Raw genomic sequence first — 24081 nt, 5'->3', positions numbered from 1 at the left:
GCAACTTTTCGTTAGTTTCAATTTTAATTATTTATATTTTATCATTAACATTTGTCCAAAATTTCTCATTCAACATAACCCTTCGATATTTTTTATTCTCAAAAGGAACCCAATCGAAATAAAATTATAATAACCAATTCTACTACTAACACCACTAAAACATAGAAATAACCACAAGTCTGAGTAATTCTATGGGTCGTGTTGAACAATGTTTTGTTAAAATAAAATAAATTATTTTACTACCCAAATTATAAATTTTACACGTAAACATAAAATATAATAAATTCATTACATACAAGGAAACGTAAAAATTTTAGTATCAACTACCTTCTAAAAATTACAAATTTTACGTACAAACATAATTCTTTTCTAATAATTGTTTTTACAAATTTTACATACAAACATAATTCTTTTCCCTTTTAGAAATTAGTTGAGAGAATTATGTGGAAATGTCCGTATATACTATTGAACCAACGTGGCTATTTTCACCGGAAATGCGCGCGAAAAGTGGAATCGGAGAAACATTGTTGTTGAACAAATGGAGCGGAGAGACCAAGAAAATTCTACCTTACACCAACCATTGATTCCCTCCGATTTCCCTCTGAATTCGAACCATCAATTTCGATTACCCATCCCCACGTCCCGATCGCCATTGTGTTCAATTCGAACTAGAACGGGAGCTATGGGGACGTCCAAGATGGACAATATTCGCTGTTCCACAATTGTTTTGGGCATTTCCAATGCCGCCATCGCCCTTCTCGGTGGATTTCTCATCCTCGTTCTTTATCCCTCTTGTGAACGCCGATACATTCTTCCGTTTCTGGCCGTCTCCTTGGTTTCTTGCATCAGAATCGTCACCATGGTTCAGAGCGGCATTGCTCAGGAGGCTACGGCCAGAACTATTCTCGAATCTCCCGGTGATACTGCTGCTGTTGTTGACACCGTTATGCGCCGCGAGAGACGGGTATTTGGCCGCTTTCTGCACTTTCATCTTTTGTATTGTGAATTTGGCGTAGGAATGCTTTAGGGACGTTTTTCTTTTTCAGAGACGAAGTATGATCACAATATTTTGATCTCTTTCGGTAGCTGTTTTGGTTACTTCTATAATCATCAAAATTCAGAATAGCTCCATCTGATGTTCTGAGTAAGAATTGATATACTATTGCGAAATTAATTGTGAGGAACAAGTTGGGCAGGACTAGTTGTAGATGCTTTAACTTCAGGGGAAATGTTATGTATATTATAAGTCCTTTAATGGGGTGGACAACTTGCTTTCTTTCCCTCCCTTGTCGATGAGAGCTGGAAAGACTTCCCCTTGTAAAGACGATCGAGAGGAAAAATTTCAATCCAGCAAGGGATATGTAGGGAAGAGCATGGTGGTAGTGAGAAACATGAAAGGGGAGAATATCAAAATCCAGCCTTTAATGAAGTACTTTAGCATGAGCTCGGCTGCCTCTCCATCCTTGTTTCTCTTTCAAAGGTGGTGGGTTTCTTTTGGCTGCATAGCTGTCTCTGGAAGCTCTTACTTGTGTTTAGCTTCTGATGCAATTACACATTTAAGATGACAGTTACAGTTAGGTATTAGTTGTTTTCTGTTTTCTTTAAACTAATCTGTTGAAATAGCTGATTAGTTACACCCAAACAAAAAGACCCAAATACAACTTTGAATTACATCAAAGTGGTATCAGAGCAGCCCCGATTCTTGGACGGATGACTAGCCGGAGAGGAAATAACCCAGCCACGGGGGACGACCGTGCGCAAGAAGAGACGGAGGACACCGCCGCCCTCTCACCAAGGACATCAATGGTTCGCTTGCTGGCCGTCGAAGACTCCCTGGGAGATTTACACCGAAAGATAAACAGAGTCATGGATAACTTCGAGCTGCTAGCACGGAGGATTGACGAATTACCGGCGCCACCCTGACTCGAAGCAAACATAGCAGGCAGTGGCGAAATCAACAACAGACGAAGGCGGCGTGGACGGGGAAACTTCAGAAACCTCCACAACCCGCGATACGCTAACGGAGGAAGGCCCGATTACAACCCACCGCCACAATTCTACGCCAACGAGCATGAAGGACAAGAAGGAATACACGAAGAAGAAACCTGGAGCGACGACGACCAGAACAACCCCTGGAACTTCGCAGACGAAACACAGAGAGGGCAGAACGGCAGAAGATTCGGCGCGCGGGGAGAGACCCATCATGACTTCAAGATGAAGGTTGACTTACCTTTATACAGCGGCAAAAGAGATACCAAATCATTCTTGGATTGGATAAAGAGTACTGAGAATTTTTTCAGTTACATGGACACCCCCGAACAGAAAAAGGTACGCCTTGTGGCCTTGAAACTCAAAGGGGGCGCATCAGCATGGCGGGAGCAACAAACGACCCGTACGCTCATGGGAAAAGATGAAGAAGCTGTTAAAAGAACGATTTCTGCCTCCGAATTACGAGCATACCTTATACAACCAGTACCAGAATTGTCGACAAGGCACCCGAACGGTCACCAAATACATTGAGGAGTTCCACCGATTAAGTGCCAGAACAAACCTAAGTGAGAACGAGCAGCACCAAATAACCAGATTCGTGGGAGGCCTACGCTTTGATATTAAAGAGAAGGTGAAGCTGCAACCTCTCCGTTTCTTATCCGAGGCAATTTCATTGGCAGAAACGGTAGAAGAGATGATCGTCCTCAAGTCCAAAACCATGAATTGAAAGACAACATGGGAGCCAACGTCAACAAAGAAGACAAGTTATACAAACAAAACGAATGACCAACCGACGACGTCAATTCAAGGAAAAGGAAAGGAGGCAGACACCCAGGCCACAACCAACGAAAGGAAGGCAAAGATAGCCAATAAGGGCAAGAGCCAAAACAACTACACTCGCCCATCATTGGGTAAGTGCTTCCGATGTGGACAACCAGGCCACCTATCTAACTCTTGCCCTCAAAGAAAGACAATTGCCTTAGCAGAGGAGGAAGGCAATTTGCCAGGCGAAGACGAATCAGAACCAGGAGAGGAAACGGAAGAAATTGAGGCAGATGAGGGAGACAGAGTCTCCTGCGTTATCCATAAAGTACTCATTGCTCCCAAGGAAGAGAAGAATCCTCAGCGCCACAGCCTTTTCAAAACAAGATGCACCATTAATGTGAAGGTATGCGATGTTATTATAGATGGTGGCAGCAGCGAGAATTTTATAGCAAAGAAAATAGTCTCCAGCCTGAACTTAAAGGTTGAGCCACATCCAAACCCCTACAAGATAGGGTGGGTAAAGAAAGGGAATGAGTCCACAGTCAATGAGGTATGTACGGTTCCCCTTTCTATTGGAAGTGGGTACAAGGACCAGATCATATGCGATGTTATCGACATGGATGTATGCCACATCCTCCTAGGCAGACCATGGCAGCACGATACTCAAACCTTGCATAAGGGGAGAGAAAATACATATGAATTTCACTGGATGGGTAAAAAGGTAGCCCTGCTCCCTTTGGCAAAAAAAAATGAGGAGAATGGTAAGACAAGAGGACAACTATTCACAACAGTCAGTGGCAAGACCCTACTGAAGGAAAAAGAGCAGGATATATTCGCCCTTGTGGTGATGGACAGCGCTAATGGAGGACAACCTGGGAAGTTGGAACCACAGCTACAGCAGCTTTTTGGGGAATTTCCACACCTCAAGAAGGAACCTGACGACCTTCCACCACTTCGTTACATCCAACACCATATAGATCTAATCCCCATGGCATCATTGCCAAACTTGGCTCATTACAGGATGACCCCTCAAGAGTATAAAATACTCCATGAACACATTGAAGAACTACTCAAGAAGGGGCATATTAAGCACAGCCTCAGCCCTTGTGCCGTTCCAGCCCTCCTCACCCCAAAGAAGGATTGGAGTTGGAGGATGTGTGTGGATAGTAGAGCAATAAACCGCATCACGTTGAAATACAGATTCCCTATCCCAAGAGTTGGAGACCTCTTGGATCAACTTGGCAAAGCCACCATCTTTTCGAAGATTGACCTAAGAAGCGGGTATCATCAAATACGTATCCGACCGGGTGACGAATGGAAGACTGCCTTCAAGACAAACGAAGGACTGTTCGAATGGATGGTCATGCCCTTCGGGTTATCCAATGCTCCTAGTACTTTCATGAGATTAATGAATCAAGTGCTGCACCCCTTCTTCAACAAATTCATTGTGGTTTATTTCGATGATATACTAGTATACAGCTGTGGAAACAATGAACACTTGCTCCACCTTAGAAAGTTGTTCCAAGTATTGACAGAAAAGGAGCTTTACATCAATCAAAAGAAATGTGAATTCCTGAGGGCTGAAATTATATTTCTTGGATTTATAATCAAGAGAGGAAAGATAAGTATGGAGCCAAGAAAGGTTGAAGCAATACAGAATTGGTTGGTTCCAACCACTGTCAAAGAAATACAGGTCTTCCTAGGGCTGGCTTCCTTCTATAGGAAATTTATAAGAAACTTCAGCTCCATTTGTGCACCACTGACCGACTGCTTGAAGAGGGGAAACTTTAAGTGGACCCTATCTCAACAGGAGAGTTTTGAAGACATAAAGAAAAGATTAGCCTCTAGCCCTGTTCTACAATTACCAGACGTCTCTTCTCCTTTTGAGGTAGCAGTCGACGCCTGTGGAACGGGGATTGGAGCAGTCCTACCCCAACGAGGCCACCCGATTGAATATCTTAGTGAGAAGTTGAGTCCAGCTCGACAATCATGGAGCACATACGAGCAAGAACTATATGCCTTAGTTCGAGCTCTCAAGCAGTGGGAACATTACTTACTTTCCAGAGAGTTTGTTCTCTTAACCGATCATTTCTCCTTAAAGTACCTTCCGTCTCAAAAAAACATCAGTCGAATGCACATCCGTTGGATCTCTTACTTACAAAGGTTTGATTTTGTTATCAAACATCAAGCTGGAAAAGAGAATAAGGTGGTTGATGCCCTAAGCAGAAAAGGCTCCCTACTTACGCTCCTCTCCTCAGAGATAATTGCTTTTAAGCATTTGCCGGAACTATACGAAGAGGATGCTGACTTCGCAGACATCTGGTATAGATGCTCCAATTACTTAAGGGTTGAAGGTTATCACATTCTAGAAGGGTTTCTCTTCAAGGGAGACCAATTATGCATACCACACACTTCCCTATGGGAAGCCTTAATAAAAGAAGCCCACTCTAATGGGCTAGCTGGTCATTTTGGACAAGATAAAACCTTTGAAACAGTTTCTATACGGTACTACTGGCCACAATTAAGGAGAGACTCCAATAACTTTGTGAAGAGGTGTTCCATTTGCCAAAGGGCCAAGGGCTCTCGAACTAATGCAGGGTTATATACCCCATTACCAATTCCACAATCAATTTGGGAAGATCTCTCAATTGACTTTGTAGTCAGACTTCCTAAGACTCAAAGAAACCATGATTCAGTCATGGTGGTTGTCAACCGGTTTAGCAAGATGGCTCACTTCGTCGCTTGCAAGAAAACGAATTATGTCATATATATAGCTAACCTCTTTTTCAAAGAAGTCATCCGATTACATGGAATACCTAAGACAATAGTCTCTGACAGGGATGTCCAATTCCTAAGTCATTTCTGGAAGACCCTGTGGAAAAAGTTTGATACAACACTGAAATATAGCACCACAGCTCATCCCCAAACCGACGGACAGACTGAAGTAACCAACAGGACACTAGGCAATTTGATACGCTGTCTTAGTGGCTCTAAACCTAAACAATGGGATTTGTCCCTCGCACAAGCAGAGTTTGCCTGAGATCAACTCTTTAGGCAAATCTGGTGGAAAATTATTTGGGAGAAAACCCTCCTCATTAAACAAAACATTTAAGTCCCTCCCTTCAATTTCTAAATCCAATTTAGGGTCAACTTTGTTGGTGATATATAATTAAATTTGCCTTCAACCACTAGCTTAAGCTTTTGGATGAATTGGTGGTTTAATATGGTATCAGAGCAGGTGGTCCAGGGAGGTCCTGTGTTCAAGCCCCTGCATTGTCGTTTCCTCCCCCAATTAAAATTGATTCCACTTGTTGGGCCTTTCAGATATTTCAAGCCCACAAGTGAGGGGGAGTGTTGGTGATATATAATTAAATTTGCCTTCAACCACTAGCTTAAGCTTTTGGATGAATTGGTGGTTTAATAAACTTCACTAAGATTATCTGATTCTTCACTACTAACACTGATAGGAGAGAAAATTTTGGGCTGGTCTTTAGGACTTAAGTCAGCCTTGCATGAAGAGCCTTGCTGACAAGATGTCTTTGTAATGGAGGTGGAGGATTTTGAAGTGTTGAGACACTTCGAAGGAGAAGTGCTATTTACTGACTTGGAAAAACGCTCAGGGACTTGGATTCTAGAGCTGTAAACTTCCAAAAGATTTGGGTTATTGCAGAAATTGAATGCTTGATGGTGTTATTCCGAAAAGAGCCCAAAGGGGTAATTTTAAGGTCGCAAATCCCATTTAATTCAGATTTTTGCAGGGCAGTCCACACGTTGTTGAAGGAGGTTTGCTTGCGGATATAGTGCTCATGACCCATTAGTCTTTTCATTTTCCTTATATTTATTTTTTAAATAATATGACTTTTCACATTCAATCTTTTAAAATGTTAAAAACAAGTGGTTTTGAGATATTCATTCTTTTCTTCCTTTCTTTTATGAGTTCCACGTGTGTTTTCATTTTCATTTTAATTTTTTAAAATGACAATAACTTTCTAAATTTTGAAGTTGGTTTATATTTTTTTATATATATTTTGAATTAGATGTATGCCTATGTATTTATTTATTTATTTTTATTTGTCTGTATTAAGCTTTTCTATTTATACATTTACATTTATATCTTATCTACTAGACTAAAACTTACGATACAAATACGTTACGATATACGATTCACTAAATTCAATTTCGATACCCGTTTCGTTTTATTATTTAACAACCTTGATCATTTGTACTTTTTTGAGCCTTATCTCCTTTCATTATATCAATGGAAATTTTTGTTCCCTATTTTAAAACCTGTTGTGGCAACTTGGTGTTTTTCATTATATATTGGTTGTGAACAGTTGAGGTATAAAAAATGGCTTTGGTGGACCCGTTTTGCTTTGATCCTTGTAACGATGCAATTTGCCGGAGCAATTTACTTAATCTTCCATATGACTAACTACATTGCTCATGATGAAAGTTCAAGTGGTTGTGCTTTAGGTAAGGTGGGTGAAATCTCTCATATCTTATGTCTTTATGCATTTTTTTTATATATCCATAAGTGTCTAGGCCAACTTATACGCACCTCGACCAATCTCACGGAACAACCCGCCTAACCCTATTGATAATTTTATATAATATGTTGAATAAATCAGAAGTACATAATAATTGATTACATTTGTGAATAAATAGAGACCAAAATACTGATAAAGGAAAAATCAAAAGTGAAAAATATTAAACAAGAATAAGCCCTATCAATCCTAGTTTCGTTTAACACCCTCCCTCAAACAAGGTGGTTGGATGGTAAACAACTTGAGTTTGTGAAAAAAACATCTGAATCTTTTTACACTGTTAATCTTTCCTTTCGAATTGCTGATGATACACACCTGCCAAAGTAACTGGGATTGGAAGTATTCAAATATCATGATCCATAACCCTTGGATCAGTATTATATGTTCCATAATTGGAGTATAATTTGCTATCTGTTAGCAAGTTGAATAAGGACTTGAATTATGAAACTAAATCCCTTGGGAACTCTTGTATTTTTTAGATTTGGGATCAGGGAAGATGATTGGCTTGGCAATACTGAATTATGTGCAGTATTGTATCTTCGTAAAACAATGAGTCCTCCACCAACAATGAAACACAGTAAACATGTAGTTCACTCTAATTGCGAGTCTGTTTTTGTTACTGAGTCTTTAAACCATTAAAATAAAGATAGTCTTATCATGATGTTGCACTATCATCTTGGTCATCCCAACATTCCCTATTTTGCGTGTCTGTACCCTGCTTTATTCCTAATAAAGAGTCAGTTTTTCCGCTGTGAAGTTTATCAACTCCTCAGACACACACGTGCTCAAATTTTACCTCACACTTATTCTCCATCTCAACCTTTCTCTCTTATCCAAGGGGATATTTGGGGACCTTCAAGGGTAAAAAATATAATGGGGCACGATGGTTTCTTCTTTTAGTTGATGATCACACCCGCCTAAGTTGGACCTTCCTTATGAAAGATAAGTTTGAAACTAGTCAATTAAAAACAGTTTTTCATAAAATGATCCAAACTCAGTTTCAAGTAAATATCCAAATACTCAAGACTGACAATGCTCGTGATTTCTTCAACTCTACTCTTGGACCATAGCTTCAATCTCATGGTATTGTTCACCAAAGTTCTTGATGTAGCTCGATCCCTCATGCTCACGTCACATGTTCCAGAAAGATTTTAAGGTGAGGCTGTTCTTACTACTACATATCTGATAAAATGACTGCCCTTCCGCATTCAGAAGTTCAACACACCCTTACAAAGTCTTCTTACACTATATCCTACTTCCCATCTTGTGTCTCCTCTACTGCTAAAACTATTTGGATGTACTGGATTTATGCATTTGTATTCTCAACATCAAATTAAACTTGATGCACAATCTATAAAATGCACTTTTCTCGGTTACTCACCAAACAAAAAAGGGTATAAGTGTTATCATCCTCCAACTCACCTATTCTTTCATATCTTGGGTATCACATTTTTGAAAGTCAACCATATTATCCCAATCATGCAACTCAGAGGGAGCATAACGATCTTGAACCACAAAATTGGGACCAGGACTTTCCTTCAAACTCATCCTTTGAAAGTTCTTATGGCCTCTCCTCTGAGTCACCTCCTATTACCTTGAGACTGAACTGCAAGTTTATTCACGAAGAGTTAGACAATCTGAGACAAATGAAGTACAACCTACACAAGTTCAGCAAGGTCAGCAAGGCCAGGATTTGAATCAGAATTCCAATGTGTCAGAAATAGTACACTATAGGACGCAAGATGATCTGGACAGACCCATTGTGTAGGGAAAGGTGTTCGCTCATGTACTCAACATCACATACAGTATCACTTATCTTACAATAATTTGTCACCTTATTTTAAGGCTTTTATGACTTCTTTAGATCAAATACAAATTCCCAAAACAGTTCAAGAAGCTTTACAGAGGTCTGACTGGAAAGCAGCTATACTAGAGGAGTCACAGGCACTTGAGAAAAATAAGACGTTGATCCTTACTAATTTGCCACTAGGAAAACAGACAGTTGGATGTAAATAGATTTTCTCAACAAAACATAGACCCTACTGACAAAACACAGACCTGATGCAGTATAGAGCAGTTTAAAGCTTATCTTGTTGCCAAAATATTCACCTAGGCTTATGGGATTGATTACCAAGAAACCTTTGCACCAGTTGCTAAGTTGAACACTATTCAAGTATTTCTCTCTGTTAGTGATATATAACTAAATTTGCCTTCAACCATTAGCTTAAGCTTTTGGATAAATTGGTGATTGAAGATGGTATCAGAGCAGATGGTCCAAGGAGGTCCTGTATTCAAGCCCTTGCATTGTTGTTTCCTCAGTTGAAATTGATTTCTACTTGTTGGGCCATCTAAATATTTCAAGCCCACAAGTGAGGGAGAGAGTTAGTGATATATAATTAAATTTGCCTTCAACCACTAGCTTAAACTTTTGGGTGAATTGATGATTTAAGACTCTCTATTGCAGCAATTCTCAATTGGCCACCATTTCAGCTTGAGGTAAAGAATGCATTTCTAAATGGTGATCCATTGGAAGAGGTGTACATGGAAATACCTCATGGATTTAAGATCAAATATACTACAGGAAAGGTATGTAAGCTCTAGAAGTCTCTCTACGGTCTAAAATAGTGACCTCGGGCCTGGTTTGGAAAATTTACGAATGTGCTTAATGAAGATGGCTATACTCATTGTCAATCCAATCATACAATGTTCATCAAATGTTTCTCAGCAAGTAAGATTACTATGTGAATGATACTGTTGTCACAAGAAATGTTCTCGATGAAATAAGTCAACTAAAACATCTTCTCTTAAAGAAATATGAAATTAAAGACTTGGGACATCTATGATACTTTCTAGGAATGGAAGTAGCAAGATCTAGCAAATGAATCTGTCAGTCAATGGAAATACACTTTAGATCTCTTAAATGAAACAGGGCCGAGTGGTTGCAAACCAGTTGATACTCCTATGAATGGAAACTCAAAGCTTGGAGTTAATCCTAAAGACGAACAAGTTGATCAAGGTAGGTATCAACGACTAGTTGGAAAGCTAATATATTTCACTCATACTCAACCAGACATCAGCTTTGCTGTTAGCGTGGTAAGTTAATTTTTATACAAATCCTCTAAGGTGCATATGGAAGTTGTGTATAGGATATTGCAATATCTCAAGCACGATCCTGGAAAGGGTCTCTTGTTCAGAAAGAATACAAACAACTCTTTAGAAGTTTACACCGATGCTAATTGGCTGGATCTCCTATTGACCGCAAGTCAACCTTAGGATATTGCTCTTATGTATGGGGAAACATAGTAACTTGGCGAAGTTAGCAACAAGTTGTTTCCCGAAGCAGTGCTGAAGTTGAGTTTCAATCTTTAGTCCATGGGATTTGTGAAGAAATTTGGCTGAAACACCTTATAACTGAGCTTAAGGTCAATGTCAAAGGTACTATTGAAGTACTATGTGATAATCAATCTGCCATAGCCATTGCAAGAAATCTGATATGCCATGAGCCATTGCGAGAAATCTGATATGCCATGATCGAATGAAACATGTCCACATAGATTGTCACTTCATTAGTGAGAAAATTGATTCGGATACAATCAACTTGAGATATGTACCTTCCAACAACAAGTAGCTGACATATTGACCAAGGCATTGCGTCGAATCTGCCTTGGTGGATTAATTTCCAAGCTCGGAGTGAGTAGCATATACTATTCAGCTTGTGGGGGAGCGTAGAAAATCAAGCTGCTGTAAATTAGGGATTGTTAAGATTATTTCCTTTCTATATTATTTTTCCATATACGTTTAGATTGATTGCTTAATTGTAGGTCTTTGCTTAAGAAATCTCATGTAAGCTTTTTCTCACCAAATCAAGAAATAAGAAATACATTTCTCTTATATAGAGGTGGGAGAAGATGAGGGTACGAAGAGAGGTTGTCAACCAAGTTGAGATGTCCGGATACACTTTCTGATCCTTAGGTTCATTTGTTCTTTTGCTCCTTGTTTCCATATTGTACATTGAGCTTTTGTCTCATTTCATTATCTAAATGAAGAGACCGTTTCCTTTTCAAAAAAAGATAAGGTATCTCACCCTTAAGAATGGAAGAGGGCATACGATAAGGTCTAAACATGTCATCACAGTATTTTTAGTTTAGTTTTGTATTTTTTATTTACTGATTGTTCTTTTTTCTTTTATTTTCTTTAATTTAAACATTAAAAATCTATTGGAATTCTCATTTGGGTTGGGCTAAACACGAAATTAATGGAGTGAGCATGTCCCTAAACATATCTTTGCACAATATATGTCTATCAGAAAAAAAAGGAGATATGCGAAATCCTATATCAGACATGTATCCGAGGTGTATCTAGATGAATCTATATTGGATACAAGATACGTATCTGTGCTTCATAGCTCAACATCCTGTTTCTTGTCTTTTTCTCCTTATTTCTTTCTCACTTATTTTCCTCCATCCTAAATCATAGTTCTACTTGAAGAGTACTCAGTGGGTATGTTGTGGATCTCACATTGAAAAATGGAGACTTTGCAATGTTTATAACACATGAGTTACCTAATATAATTTTGAGATGGAACCTCATGTTTATCTAATATGATATTAGAGCCTAAACGAATACTCGATAAAAAAAAATGATCCAATTCAAGAATGATGGGTCCAAAGAGACACCATCTTGAGGGGCCATGTTGAGGATCTCACATAGAAAAAATGGGATGAGCTCACTCTTTATAAGATATATGAGTCACTACTCTTATAGCCAATTAGTTTTGAGATGGAGTCCATGTTTATCTAATGGGTTAGAGTGACTTCTGTGTCTTCATTTCTCCTTTTTTCTTGTTTATTTTTGGTTTCCATGTGTGATTGTTTGTGACTGAGAAATTCTGTTGCATACATGTGATGCAGGAGTGGCTTCAAAGGATAGATGGTGGAAACGAAAGCTACTGGTTTTATTTACAATTTTGGTGTGCTTTGTTGCACTGGTTCAGTGTTTTACTGGTATGGATGTTCTAAGGTGGAGATCATTTTATTCAACTCAAGATCATGCATGGAAAGCACATTACAGTGAGATATTTGACCATGGAATTCGTGAAGCATTATGCTGTTTGGGACGTTCCAAATACTTGTATTTCTCGTCCTCTTCCTCCTCCCTTCCCTCTCTCTCTGGGTTTTTCTTATATGCTGTACACTGTTACTCCTCATTTTCATATCCTGGTGTCATGTTTTAGGAGTGTCCTGGAAGAAGATGAGGTCTTCTCAGTAGCACAATTATTGGGTGATCTTGTTACTTATCGCTCAACTGGCACTGGGCATTTGGAATTTTTAGCAGGTTCAGTTTTAAATTTTAAATGTGTTTTTAATTGTCCTTCTATATAATTTCGCATTTGCTATAGGTAATTTGTTAAATATCTGGATCTTTTAGATAGACAGGCATTCTTGTTGCAGTATCAATTCAGAATTGCTAATGTGAAATAAGTGATGTCAGCTGTTTTGAGAATTGAACAATTTGTGCCATTTAAGAAATGCTGGATCTCTAATACCTTAAAGCTCTACAGCCCATGCACCAAGCAATGTCAACGCAAATACCTTGTAGGTTATGGAAAATATATACTATTACCAACAAGTACTATTGAAGTGCTTGAGGATTATAGATCTAGAAAAAAAAGGAGTGCTTTTTAATATTGATTTTAAAAAACCTTATGATTATGTGGATTGGATTTTTTGGATAGCGCCTTGGACAAAAAGGAATTTTGGGCCTAAGTGGAGGATATGGATGTGGAGAAACGTGAGTTACTCTTTTCTCATTAATGGGAGACGTAAAGATACAATGGTGGTGTTGAGAGGTCTTAGGCACAGGAGTGTTAATATTCATTTCGACTTGTTGGGCCTTTCAAATATTTTGAGCCCACGAGTGAAGGATAGTGTTAGATGATATATAATTAAATTTGTCTTTACCTATCAACTTAAGTTTTTGGGCCTGTTGAGATTTCTCATTGGGCTTCAATTTCAAAGATACTTTGTAATTTTTCTATTGACATGATTTTGTACCGTTAGAGTTCCTTCTTGTAGAGGGAGTCCTCCTTTTTGAACACCCGTGTATTCTTTCATGCTTTTTTCAGTGGAAGTAGTTGTTTCTACAAAAATTAGAAAAAAAACTTAAGATCTTCTTTTGCAAAACCTCTGAGGTATTTTGATTGGCATTCAACATTATCCAAATCAAGGTATTGATCCTTTTTGGGCTCTTAAACTTCCATATGATGGAGAATCTCAAGGAATAAGAAAATTTATTTTCCTATACCGAACTTCCCTGTTGTTATTTCTGCTATTGTTTTGGGAGGTGTTGTTGATAATAAAAAAACTTTCAAGTAGTTGAGCAATTTTGGAAGAATAGTTTGAATCTCACTATTGTTTTTCCTTCCTCTTGGCTTCAATCTTTATTATTATTATATTTATTTTATTTCTAGTGTTATATATCCAATTGGAAGGCCTGTATAGCTCATTAACCTCTTTTTTATTTCTCCACTTTTTAAAATATCCTTTTCATTTCCATTAATTTTTTTTTTTGTAATTATTTGATTCCTACATATTGTAATCGGCGTGCATTTTTAATCTATCTTGCGTACCTTGGATGCCTGGTTGGCTTGTGTATATATTTTTTATAGTTTGTTATACTACAGTGAAAGTTGTATCATTAGAAGAAGAAAAATGCAAAAACATTTAAGCTATTGAATTATGTTTATATATTAAAGTTACAGTATCCACTCTCTAAATAACTTTCCAGGAGTTATCATAGTTCCATTGATATGTATACAATATTCAATAACACCAAAATGTGTTGCTTTAGGTCTTGCTTTATTGCAGAGACATGGCCAACTGGTACACACTTCTGAAAATCTCATTGAGGCACCTATAGATAAACTTGAGGAGGCTGCTGTTCTTCATAAATTTGCTGAAGCAGCTTACACGGTATATCAAATGATCCTTTGATCATTTTTTTTGTCATGAGAAAATTAAATCTAATCATGCTGTGCAGGGGCCATTGCTTGATTTTGGAAGAAACCCACTCTCATTTCCTTGTGCATGGGTCTATCGACAAGGGATATTGACTCCATGGACTCGTAACAAGTAGTTCCTTTATCTAGAATTTTGTGCAATGCAGTATGTTAAGTAGGCCTATTATTATTGCGTTAACATACATTTGAAGATATTCTGAGTGCTTACGTTTCTCTTTCTAGTTTTTAGCATTTTTTTCTCTATTGTTTCCATAATAAATTTATCTGCTTTGTTTCCCACTTTTGTAGGCGGCCTGTACTCCATGGTGATAACTGGTGGCGCGGCCATGCTGCAGCCTTTCTTAAATATGTCAAGTTACCACCTGAAGTACTTCGAAGAGGGCGTGTTAACCAGGTGATTTTATTTTATCGTTCATATCTTTCTCTTCCACATCTTCTGAAAATTATTCAGATTTTAGCAGTGATAGGACTGATTGTAGCGTTTTTTGGTTTAACTTCATTTGTTGTTGATAATTTTATATAATATATTAAATATTCAGAATAATTGACAGTACATATGACCTTTTACATAGGGAAATAAATATACCTCAAAGAAACCACTAAAGTAAAATACACAAATGGAAAATACCAAAAAGGGAAATTATTGAAAGCAATAAACACAAAACCAAGCCTTACGTGGAAACCCGATTACCGGGAGAAAAACCACGATATTGTTGTTTTATTATTTTCTGATAAATAATAGATACAATGAGGGAGAATAAATATAATACACAATAGGATAAAAAAGGAAAAGATTTAGGAAATAGGGTAAATCTTCCCATAATCTTTCCATAAATGCTCTTAAGCACCAAGCCCACTAATTCTAACATTCCCTCTCAAGTTGGGACGTAAATATCAATGAGGCACAACTTGCTAACACAAAAGTTGAAGTTTGGTTTGAGAAGCCTCTTGATGAGAACATTGACAATCTGTTGGCTCGAAGGAATGTACGTAATGCATATGCTCCCATTGTCAAGTCTTTCTTTGATGAAATGTTGATCAATCTCATTGTAAGGCCTTGTCCTTCCCAATGCAAATACTGATAGTGATACCTTTGGTCCATCCATGGCCTACGGGGATATTAAACTAAGATGCTAGCATTTTGCTTGCCTCATTATTTTATTTTTGCATTACTCCTGTATTGAAGTTTGTTGTCAAATTTTTAATTTTTCTTGTCTTTCAATCATTTTCGTATCACTTTGTGATTATTGAACAATAATTGCTTGACTCCTTATCTTTCTAACCATTTGATGCCTCATCTACTTTTAGGCAAAGTGTGAAGCTGCATACTTTGTTCTGGTTCTTCATGATGTGAAATGTTTGGTGATTGCCGTAAGAGGAACCGAGACACCTGAAGATCTCATAACTGATGGTCTATGTAGGGAATACACACTTACTGAGGAAGATTTGGATGGGCTGATTAAGTCTCTCTCTCTCTCTCTCTCAAAAACATTAATTGAATGATTAATCTTGATGGGTTCTAATTAGATGTTCACTGTACTAGGCTGGATTTTGTTCTCATTGTTGTAATAGGCTAGTGTTAGCTGAGATATGATGTTTTGGTGCTAAGGGGATGTCAACCTAGTTGAGATGTTCGGGTGCACCTTCTGATTTGATCCATATTCTTCTTTCGTTCGTTTAGACTTCTTTATTTAGCTCTTTGTATAATTCTCTTGTACATTGAGTTCTTATTATTAATAAAGAAGTTTGTCTCAATTTCAAAAAAAAGAAATTAGATGTTTACCTCGTAAGAGAGTGCAAATCTGCAACAAACTTACTTTTGGTCCTCTCACTTTTGTTTTTCTTAGTTTCTCTCATCCGTTAAAGGTTATATTGTATTTTTTAGCATTAGTTTCTTTCATCTTGTCAATGAAGTTTTTTGTTTCTTTTTCTTTTATTTAAAAGATTTGGTTTCAAATGTTTTTCTCATAGTTTTTTACATGCCAGAATAAATCGATTGCCTATTGCTGGATAGTTCTACTGCAAACTCTGTATTTTCTGGTTTCTGTCTTCAATGTAGATTTAGCATACCCATTGGTTGCTTTTACATAGTTCTAATGTCTTTCAGAAGTTTTTCTCCTGGCTTTGCACTATCCTGGATGCATATTTTTTCAAAATTTTAAACCTTTTCCAACCTTTGCTTGTTTGCAGTTGTGACCATATTCAACCCAGTGTGAAGCAGAGGATTATGTCGTCCTTCCCGCACCATGCCCATTCGGGGATTCTTGAGGCTGCCAGGGAGTTATATATGCAAATTGAAGGAAATTGTAGAGATCATGATGGTAAGTTGGATGTTTCTTTTTTATTACCGCTCTTTAAACGTTCTGACCTTTTGTGTTCTCCATTTTAGTTTGTTAGTAGTACCTAGAAATTCCCTTTCTTTATTTTGGTACTGAAGTTTGAGACTTGCTTGATGCCACTGTAGAAGAAGCTAGTGGATGTTTCTATTTTAACCAATGCTTTACGGTTTACATTTAAAGGATCTGTTGGTCTCCCATTGGTATAAAATTGAGCTCGGTCATGATTGCAAAATAACTTCAGAAGGATACCCAGGAAGAAGCATAGAACCTAAGATGTTACATTGTCCCTTTCGAACCCTGACTCTATTTTTTTATTGTACCGTGTATTTTTATTACCCAACACGACACAATCCCAAATAAGCCTTGTGAGAATGGGAGTCCTCAAACGCTTAAACAGGCGAGAAAGGATTGCTTAGGTTCAACTATTTTAAAGGGGACCTTGAAAGTTCAAAGAGAGACTAAAAACAAGTATAAAGTGAAAAAAAAATAATAGTTTTTTTTCTTTTAAAAACAAAACTTCACCATATAGATCTTTTTCCTACCCTACAATTGCAAATTAAATAATTACGAAGGAAACTAAGATACAATTAATGGGTTAGAAAGCCCATAAACATATTACTAACTGTAAAGCCCAAGTTGGAAAAGGTGGCCAGTGGCTTCTTTCAAAGTACATATCAAATAACTTTTGCTACTATTTTATAGATTAACAGTACATTGAAACTCATTGAGCTTCTTCCATTCAAAATAAGTGAGTTTCTCCGAATTTATTCCCGAAATGTTTGCCTATAAACACAATTACTATTTTCTGTTCAAGAAAAATGTTTAGAATCTTGATCTTATATTCTTTAATTGATTTTTTGGGCTCAGGATATTTTGGCTGCTCCAAATTTTGGGCATCTTTTAGTTCTTTTTATCCATTTTTTAATGTTGGGGTCAATTCCCTCACTCTCCCCTTGAGGTTCTTTAATCAGGTCTTTCTCTCAGGTTGTCTACTCTTTAGCTATGAGACTATTTCAGGTTACACTCAGGGCTCTGTTTAGTTGTAGTAGGGAAACCAATGTCTTTTATTTATTATTATAATTTACTTTTTATTTCAAAAGGAAAAAAATTTCTTCATTGGAATAATGAAAAGAGGCTAATGCTGAAAGTACAAGAAACCTGTAAGAACTAATACCAAATACCAAAGATAACCAACATATTCCAAAAAAAAAATATTAAGAAGAGAGAATAAAAGCCATTATAATTTAAACAAATATCTTGAATTGAATATCTTGGAGGGAATCCGAGATGTTTCGGAAAATCAAGGAGTGATGTATTTAATTGGAAGCTTAAGAGAAATACTTTGGAGCATGTGTCATATAGCACATGGATGAATTAATAGCAATTCTATCATAATGTCAATCATTCTCCGTACGAAAAATATATGCTTATATCAAAATGTATCCCAAACTTAAAACAGTTAATGGACAATTTCCAATTTACTTCTTAATCATATTAATTAAATATATATGATGTTCGAGTTGGATGTAAAATATTTAATGCATTTTTTTAAAAAAAAATTGTTATTATAATGATATACCGGTGGTTTTTATGAGTTGTAACATTTCAAATAATAAATGGTGAAATTTAGTGAACTATTTTTTTATGACACCCGTTCTTTCATTAGAAGAATTGTCAAAAGGGTGTGTGAAGCATTATGTCTATGATTTACCAATTTTGAATGATTGTTGAGTGAATTGAGGGGCAGGATCTGAATCGTGCGGTCTTCTTTCTTCATTGCTGGGTCCTGGGTGCGAATGTGATGGTTATCAGGTTCGCATTGTAGGGCATTCCTTAGGAGGAGCTATTGCAGCATTACTTGGACTAAGAGTATGTTACAACTTCTATTCCTTTTTTTCCCGCCTGTTTGTATGTTCCGTTTTTTAGGAAGAGGACAATAGTATTTGACCTCTAAGTAGGGTTTCTGGTCATCCTCGTTTTCTTCTGTTGCATAAATTTATTGTTTATGAAAAAAATGTGTCTCAATTATGAGACTGTTGTAAAAGACTTCCAACCAAATCATCTAGGAAGGACTACTAAAGTCAACCGAAGATATTAAAAGTGAACTAATAGGCTACAACTAGTATGCAGTGACACATAACATTAAGGAATGCAACATGTAATGATTGGGAAATTTAAGTAGCACACAAGTTTCATTTACATGTTACATCATGTGATCTATCTCTCTTGGGTAGGTTGATTTCAACTAATTTTCATTAAGCTGGCAAATTTCCCTTCAACTTGTGGATTTTGGACAGGGTTTCTTTTAGCTTTTGGTGGATTTTCCTCGAGCAAGGAAGCAATTTTAAGTTTGACTTTCCTTACTTCGACATTTTAGGATATCTGGAAAGAAATGAATTAGAGGATTTTGAAGACTATCATAGATATTTTCGAGACGTGGACTAAAAACTCTTGTGATTTCTATGGTCCTCTATAGTACCTTTCCTCAAATATTCCTTAATTTCAATGTTGATAATCTGGGGAGTTTTTTTTCTTTTTTTAATGCCTCAGCAATATTGGACTTGTCTTATAGAGAAGAGAGAGAGAGTGAGGGCCGGGTGGTAGCATCTTCATTTATTTTCACTTTTGGATTGAGATGCACATTTGAATTAATTTAGCCGCTCACCTCTATTTTTGTTTATTTTGACATAGTTTGAGATGTGTACTTTGACAGCCTTGGTGTGAAACGATCTACCTTCACTCCAATGGCTGTCAAACAACATTGCTTTGGATCTTTTTTTTCTCTAGTCTTTATTGTGAAACACCTGCAAATTGATGTGATGCTTTCAGTATTTCTGGAAGTCTCATTTGATTATTACAACGAATGTCGTAACCCCATGTTATTCTTACATTCGTTTGTTTGCCAGAGTTTAAAGTCATTTATTTCATTTTCAATATCATATATTGTCGTACACAGTTATACAGTCGGTGTCCCAGCTTACATGTTTATGCATATGGGCCACTTCCGTGTGTAGATTCAATAATAGCAAGTGCTTGTTCAGAGTTCGTGACAAGGTAATGTAAACTTCTACAGTTCCCTTGATGATTTTAATGATGAAGATTACTTAGTTTTTTTCACTCTATACACCACATTCTTTGAAATTTCTGCAGTATTGTGTTCAACAATGAATTTTCATCTAGACTGTCAGTTGGATCGATTATGCGTCTTCGTGCAGCTGCAACTAAAGCACTGTCACAAGATAGCAAGGATAAGTCAACCCCAATTTTCCAGCTTGCTCGAAGATTCCTTTATTTAAGTAATTATCAGAGAGATGTGAAAGAAATAATGAATTCTCAATCAGAAAAGTATCCTAGGCAAATTGAGGCAGATGACCAGGGAATCTCCTCCAGTTATCAGCAGAACGAAACTAGTGGTAGGTAGTGTTTTTCCCTGTGATAACAAAGCTTCGATCTCAAGCATTATGTTTAAAAAGCCATAGCTGTAATCTATCATCTCTCTTGGGGGAATAATTTAAAAAATCTAGTTGCGGAGATAAAATTGTTAATAAGCTGTAAATGAAATCGATTAAACAAATATGTTGTGACTTGAGAATATCAATTTAGTTATACATTTCAACCATCATGGGTTAGCCTAGTAGTAGAAAAGGAGACAGTCTCAATAACTAACTAAAGAAGTCATGGGTTCAATCCATGATGGTTATCTACCTAGGAATTAATTTTCTATGAGTTACCTTGAAACCCAAATGTTGTAGGATTAGGCAGGTTGTCTCGTGAGATTAGTTGAAGTACGCTTAAGCTGGCCTGGACACTCATGCATATTAAAAAGAAAAAAAAATCTAGCTATACATTTGGCAATGCTTTCATCCATTGGCAGTGCATGACCCTTACAAAAGAAGTTTGCCGTAACTGCAGCTATGAAGAAAGAATACCAAGAATCCTCTCTCCTGGCAAAGAATCAAATCAATGCAAATAATATCACAGTTGAAGATGATGAGTTCTCCAATTCTGATGATCTGGTATCTCAAATTATAGAAGCTGTTGAAGGATCTGAAAATGACAACTCAACTGAGAATTTCTCAGAGATGTACCTTCCAGGCCTTTTAATCCATATAGTTCCTGAAAAAAGAAGGTTCACTTTACCTTTCTTGAACAGCTTGAGGTGCCAAGCTCTTACAGATGATTTTAAAGCTTATGTTGCAAACAGAGAGAATTTCAAAGACATTAATGTATCACCTTCAATGCTCTTAGATCATCTTCCTTGGAGGTACACTTCTAACATTCACCCTTATGATTATCCGGTTTCTATCCCTTTTCTGGCTCTTCTTTTGAAACTTTATTCCTTTACTTTTCAGATGTCACGCTGCTTTGCAAAGGCTTTTGGATGCACAAACTGCCAAAGGTTCACTTCATGAAACTCTGAATGTGTAAATAAAACAACATAGTTGAAATTAAATTTTTAACATTATTTGGAAATAATTATAATTATAAAATGAGAATCCATTCAACTGTATTTTATTCTGTTTATCTCTCATTCAATTTGAGTTAAAAGTTGCTTATTTAGTTATTTGATGGTTCTTGAGTTTATTGCCATGAAAGGAGTCATGTTGCAAAGTTCGTAAACTATAAATTACCACCATAAATATCTTTAGAGATTCTTTCGAGGAAAAATTACCACCATAAGTTGCTTCTTTAAGGTCTCATAACAATGTGGGTGTATCTCTAGAGGTTCTTTTGAGGAAAAATTACCACACAAGTATCTCTTCTTCAATATCACTACTAAAAAAACCATTTTAAACCTCAAGTTGATAAAGTGTTCATTCTAAATTAACAACAATCGATAAATACACTCTAATGGAGTTGATTTTCGATGCTATCCCATTTTAGGGTTTTTTACTTCTTTTTTTCTTTCTCTTGAACATCTGGCTCAGATTTGGTTGTTTTGACTTCTACCACTCATTTTCTTAATAGTTAACTGAAAACACTCGTAAAGTTAAATATAATAAAAACGACTTAAAATAAAAGGCAAATAATGCACATTTTAAATGCATTTTAATAACCAAGGGGGTATTGTGCAAGATGAATATAAATTTCATGAAAAATTTGCAAGAGTTGAAACTGGGTATATATGAATGAGAAAAAGTCCACTTGTTATAATAACATCTTACTTTTTGGATCAATTATCATCTATGGTGTGAATCTAATAGAATATTATCAACTAGAAACAACAATAATAATCAATTATGGACATACAAAATTTTAACATAAAAAACTCCCTCAACATGACAAATAAAAAACTACGAACTGAAGCCAAAATCTCGACTTTAATGTGTTGTTGCACTTCATATTGCCTACTGATTGTCTCACAAATGGAATAGAATGTCAAGATCACAAGTGACCAAACCATCTAGTTATGTTGCCTGGTGAAACCGAAATTTGCAAAACAGAAACAAATTAGTATGACTGAGTCGCGGATCACGTTTTGCGGTTTTGCTCTCTTTGTGAAAATAGATTGATCGTCTTGTCATCTCCACTATAAAACAACATCTCGGTCTTCAATTGATTTTGCACCAAAACCAATTGGAAAACTCAAGAGTAAACACTTAATTGCTTGGAATACCACGAAGAGTTTATTCGGAGAAAACAGTTTATGTATATCTCTTTGGAAAAGAAAAGTGACTCATATATATATATAAATGTGGGGAAGAACCAAACGGTCACAAAACATGGAGGAGGCTAACCAACAGTAGAAGATTAATGACATAACAAAATTCAATTATGCCATTTATTTTGAAAAACGAAAAACCATTTAATTAAAAAAACAATTTTGGGTTTTGGAAAGTCAAAGAAAACCGTTTTATAGTAAAGAAACTTTTAGCAAAAAAAATAATTTATTATTTTATTCCTCCACGTCACGCCACGCCTGACAGACGGTAGGGGGGCGCTTAGAGATACATGCATATTTACATTTTTCTATCTCCTCTCTCCTTCCAAAACTGGGATGCTCTAAGCGTTCAAACCCATTAATGAATCAATGGGTATATGAAGCGACTTCCACATTGAAAATTAATCAACATGGGAATAAAATAAAAATATATTTTTTTTCACAAATTTTTCATCTAAGAATCCCCCACTTTAAATTTTTTTGAAACATTTTCATCTAGTAGTGTTTGTCTCTATAGTGTTGTGCTTAAGTAAAGGTGTTTGATGACTTGAACCTTTACGTAGTGACAATAGTTTAGACTTTAGAGTATTATAAAGTAACTCATAGTTTTATACTTTACTTCTAACGCTATTGCACACACAACATAATTTGAGTGAAGTTCTAAAATAGCATGTGCTTTATGGTCTTGCACATATATCCCAGTTTAGTGAACGCTCTAGGAATTTGCCCAGAATTCCATAGGAAGCAACACTCACTTCCACATTCACAAAGGTGAATCTATCAAGAGTACTGTAGTTAGGTACCCTACTTGATAACAAGAATAGATTCTACTAAGAACAGAGTTTAGCTTTCTCATATGCTCAAGATGTCATGCTAATCACTAAATCATGAGAATGGAACTCCTAATAATTTAGCATGATTCTCCTCATATTACTTGTGATCAATTATTACCCATTGAACTTGTTTCTTGGGATCTTTAGTTTTTCAAGTTTGATTTACCTCTAATTCAATTTTCAATAGTCTTGAGTCTCATTCTTTATAGGGTTTTAAAAACCTTCTCTTTTGCTTGTCCTTTCATCAAAGGACTAACCAAGTTATCATCAGACTGTACGTAATCCACTATCACTGCACCAACAATGGGAAATTCTCTAATGGTATTGTGCTTACGACGTATCTGTCGTCTCTTACCATTGTAATAAGGTTCTGAACTTTTGCAATAGCTACAGTACTATCACAATGGATTAGTATGGCTGATACCGATCTTTCCCATGTGGGAATCTCTGATAGCAAGCTTCGAAATTAGCTTGCTTCTTCACTAGCAGTAGCTAGTGCTATCATCTCTAACTCCATTGTTAACTGACTTAATATTGTTTTTTCTTGGATTTCTAAGCAACAGTTTCTCCTGCTATATTAAAAATATAGCCACTTGTACCCTTTGAGTCATCTGAGAGGGAGTTTCAATCAGCATCGTTGTAACCTTCAAGTATAGTGGAAAACCTTTGATAGTGTAATCCCAGATTTTTTGTTTTCTTAATATTTATCATTACTCTTTCTATAGCATTCCAGTGTTCTAGACTAGGTTTGCTAGTAAGTAATCCTACAACGTAAGCTATGTCTGGTCTAGTGCAATCAGCAGCATACCTCATACTACCTATGATACTAGCATACATAAATTGGTTAACACTGTCACCAGTGGTTTTGAACAATTTAACACTAGAGTCATAAGGTGTACAAGCTGGTTTACTTTCGAAGTAGTTATACTTC

General features: G+C 36.6%; 1 protein-coding gene across 6 annotated transcripts; it reads left to right on the top strand.

Moving 5' to 3' along the window:
* The first annotated feature begins 468 nt into the window (after positions 1-468).
* Positions 469-21219, top strand: LOC101209603 (sn1-specific diacylglycerol lipase beta). 6 transcript variants are annotated; one of them, XM_031887499.1, is made up of 14 exons: positions 469-964; positions 7208-7227; positions 12209-12428; positions 12532-12632; positions 14148-14269; positions 14337-14428; positions 14605-14710; positions 15625-15779; positions 16507-16637; positions 18397-18524; positions 19612-19709; positions 19806-20068; positions 20568-20919; positions 21008-21179. In XM_031887499.1, exons 1-14 carry the CDS (start codon positions 741-743, stop codon positions 21081-21083), a joined length of 2088 nt encoding a protein of 695 aa, XP_031743359.1. In that variant the 5' UTR covers positions 469-740; the 3' UTR covers positions 21084-21179. The 6 variants fall into 6 exon arrangements, with proteins under 6 accessions (XP_031743359.1, XP_011656501.2, XP_011656503.1 ...); XM_011658199.2 differs by having other exon boundaries at positions 795-964; positions 7089-7227; XM_011658201.2 differs by lacking the exon at positions 7208-7227 and having other exon boundaries at positions 828-964.
* Positions 21220-24081: the final 2862 nt, after the last annotated feature.

Source organism: Cucumis sativus, chromosome 6 (assembly GCF_000004075.3).
Source record: "Cucumis sativus cultivar 9930 chromosome 6, Cucumber_9930_V3, whole genome shotgun sequence".
In the NCBI taxonomy this organism is placed as follows: domain Eukaryota; kingdom Viridiplantae; phylum Streptophyta; class Magnoliopsida; order Cucurbitales; family Cucurbitaceae; genus Cucumis; species Cucumis sativus.
Note: the sequence above shows the minus strand (reverse complement) of the source record. Positions and strands in the feature narration are given on the sequence as shown.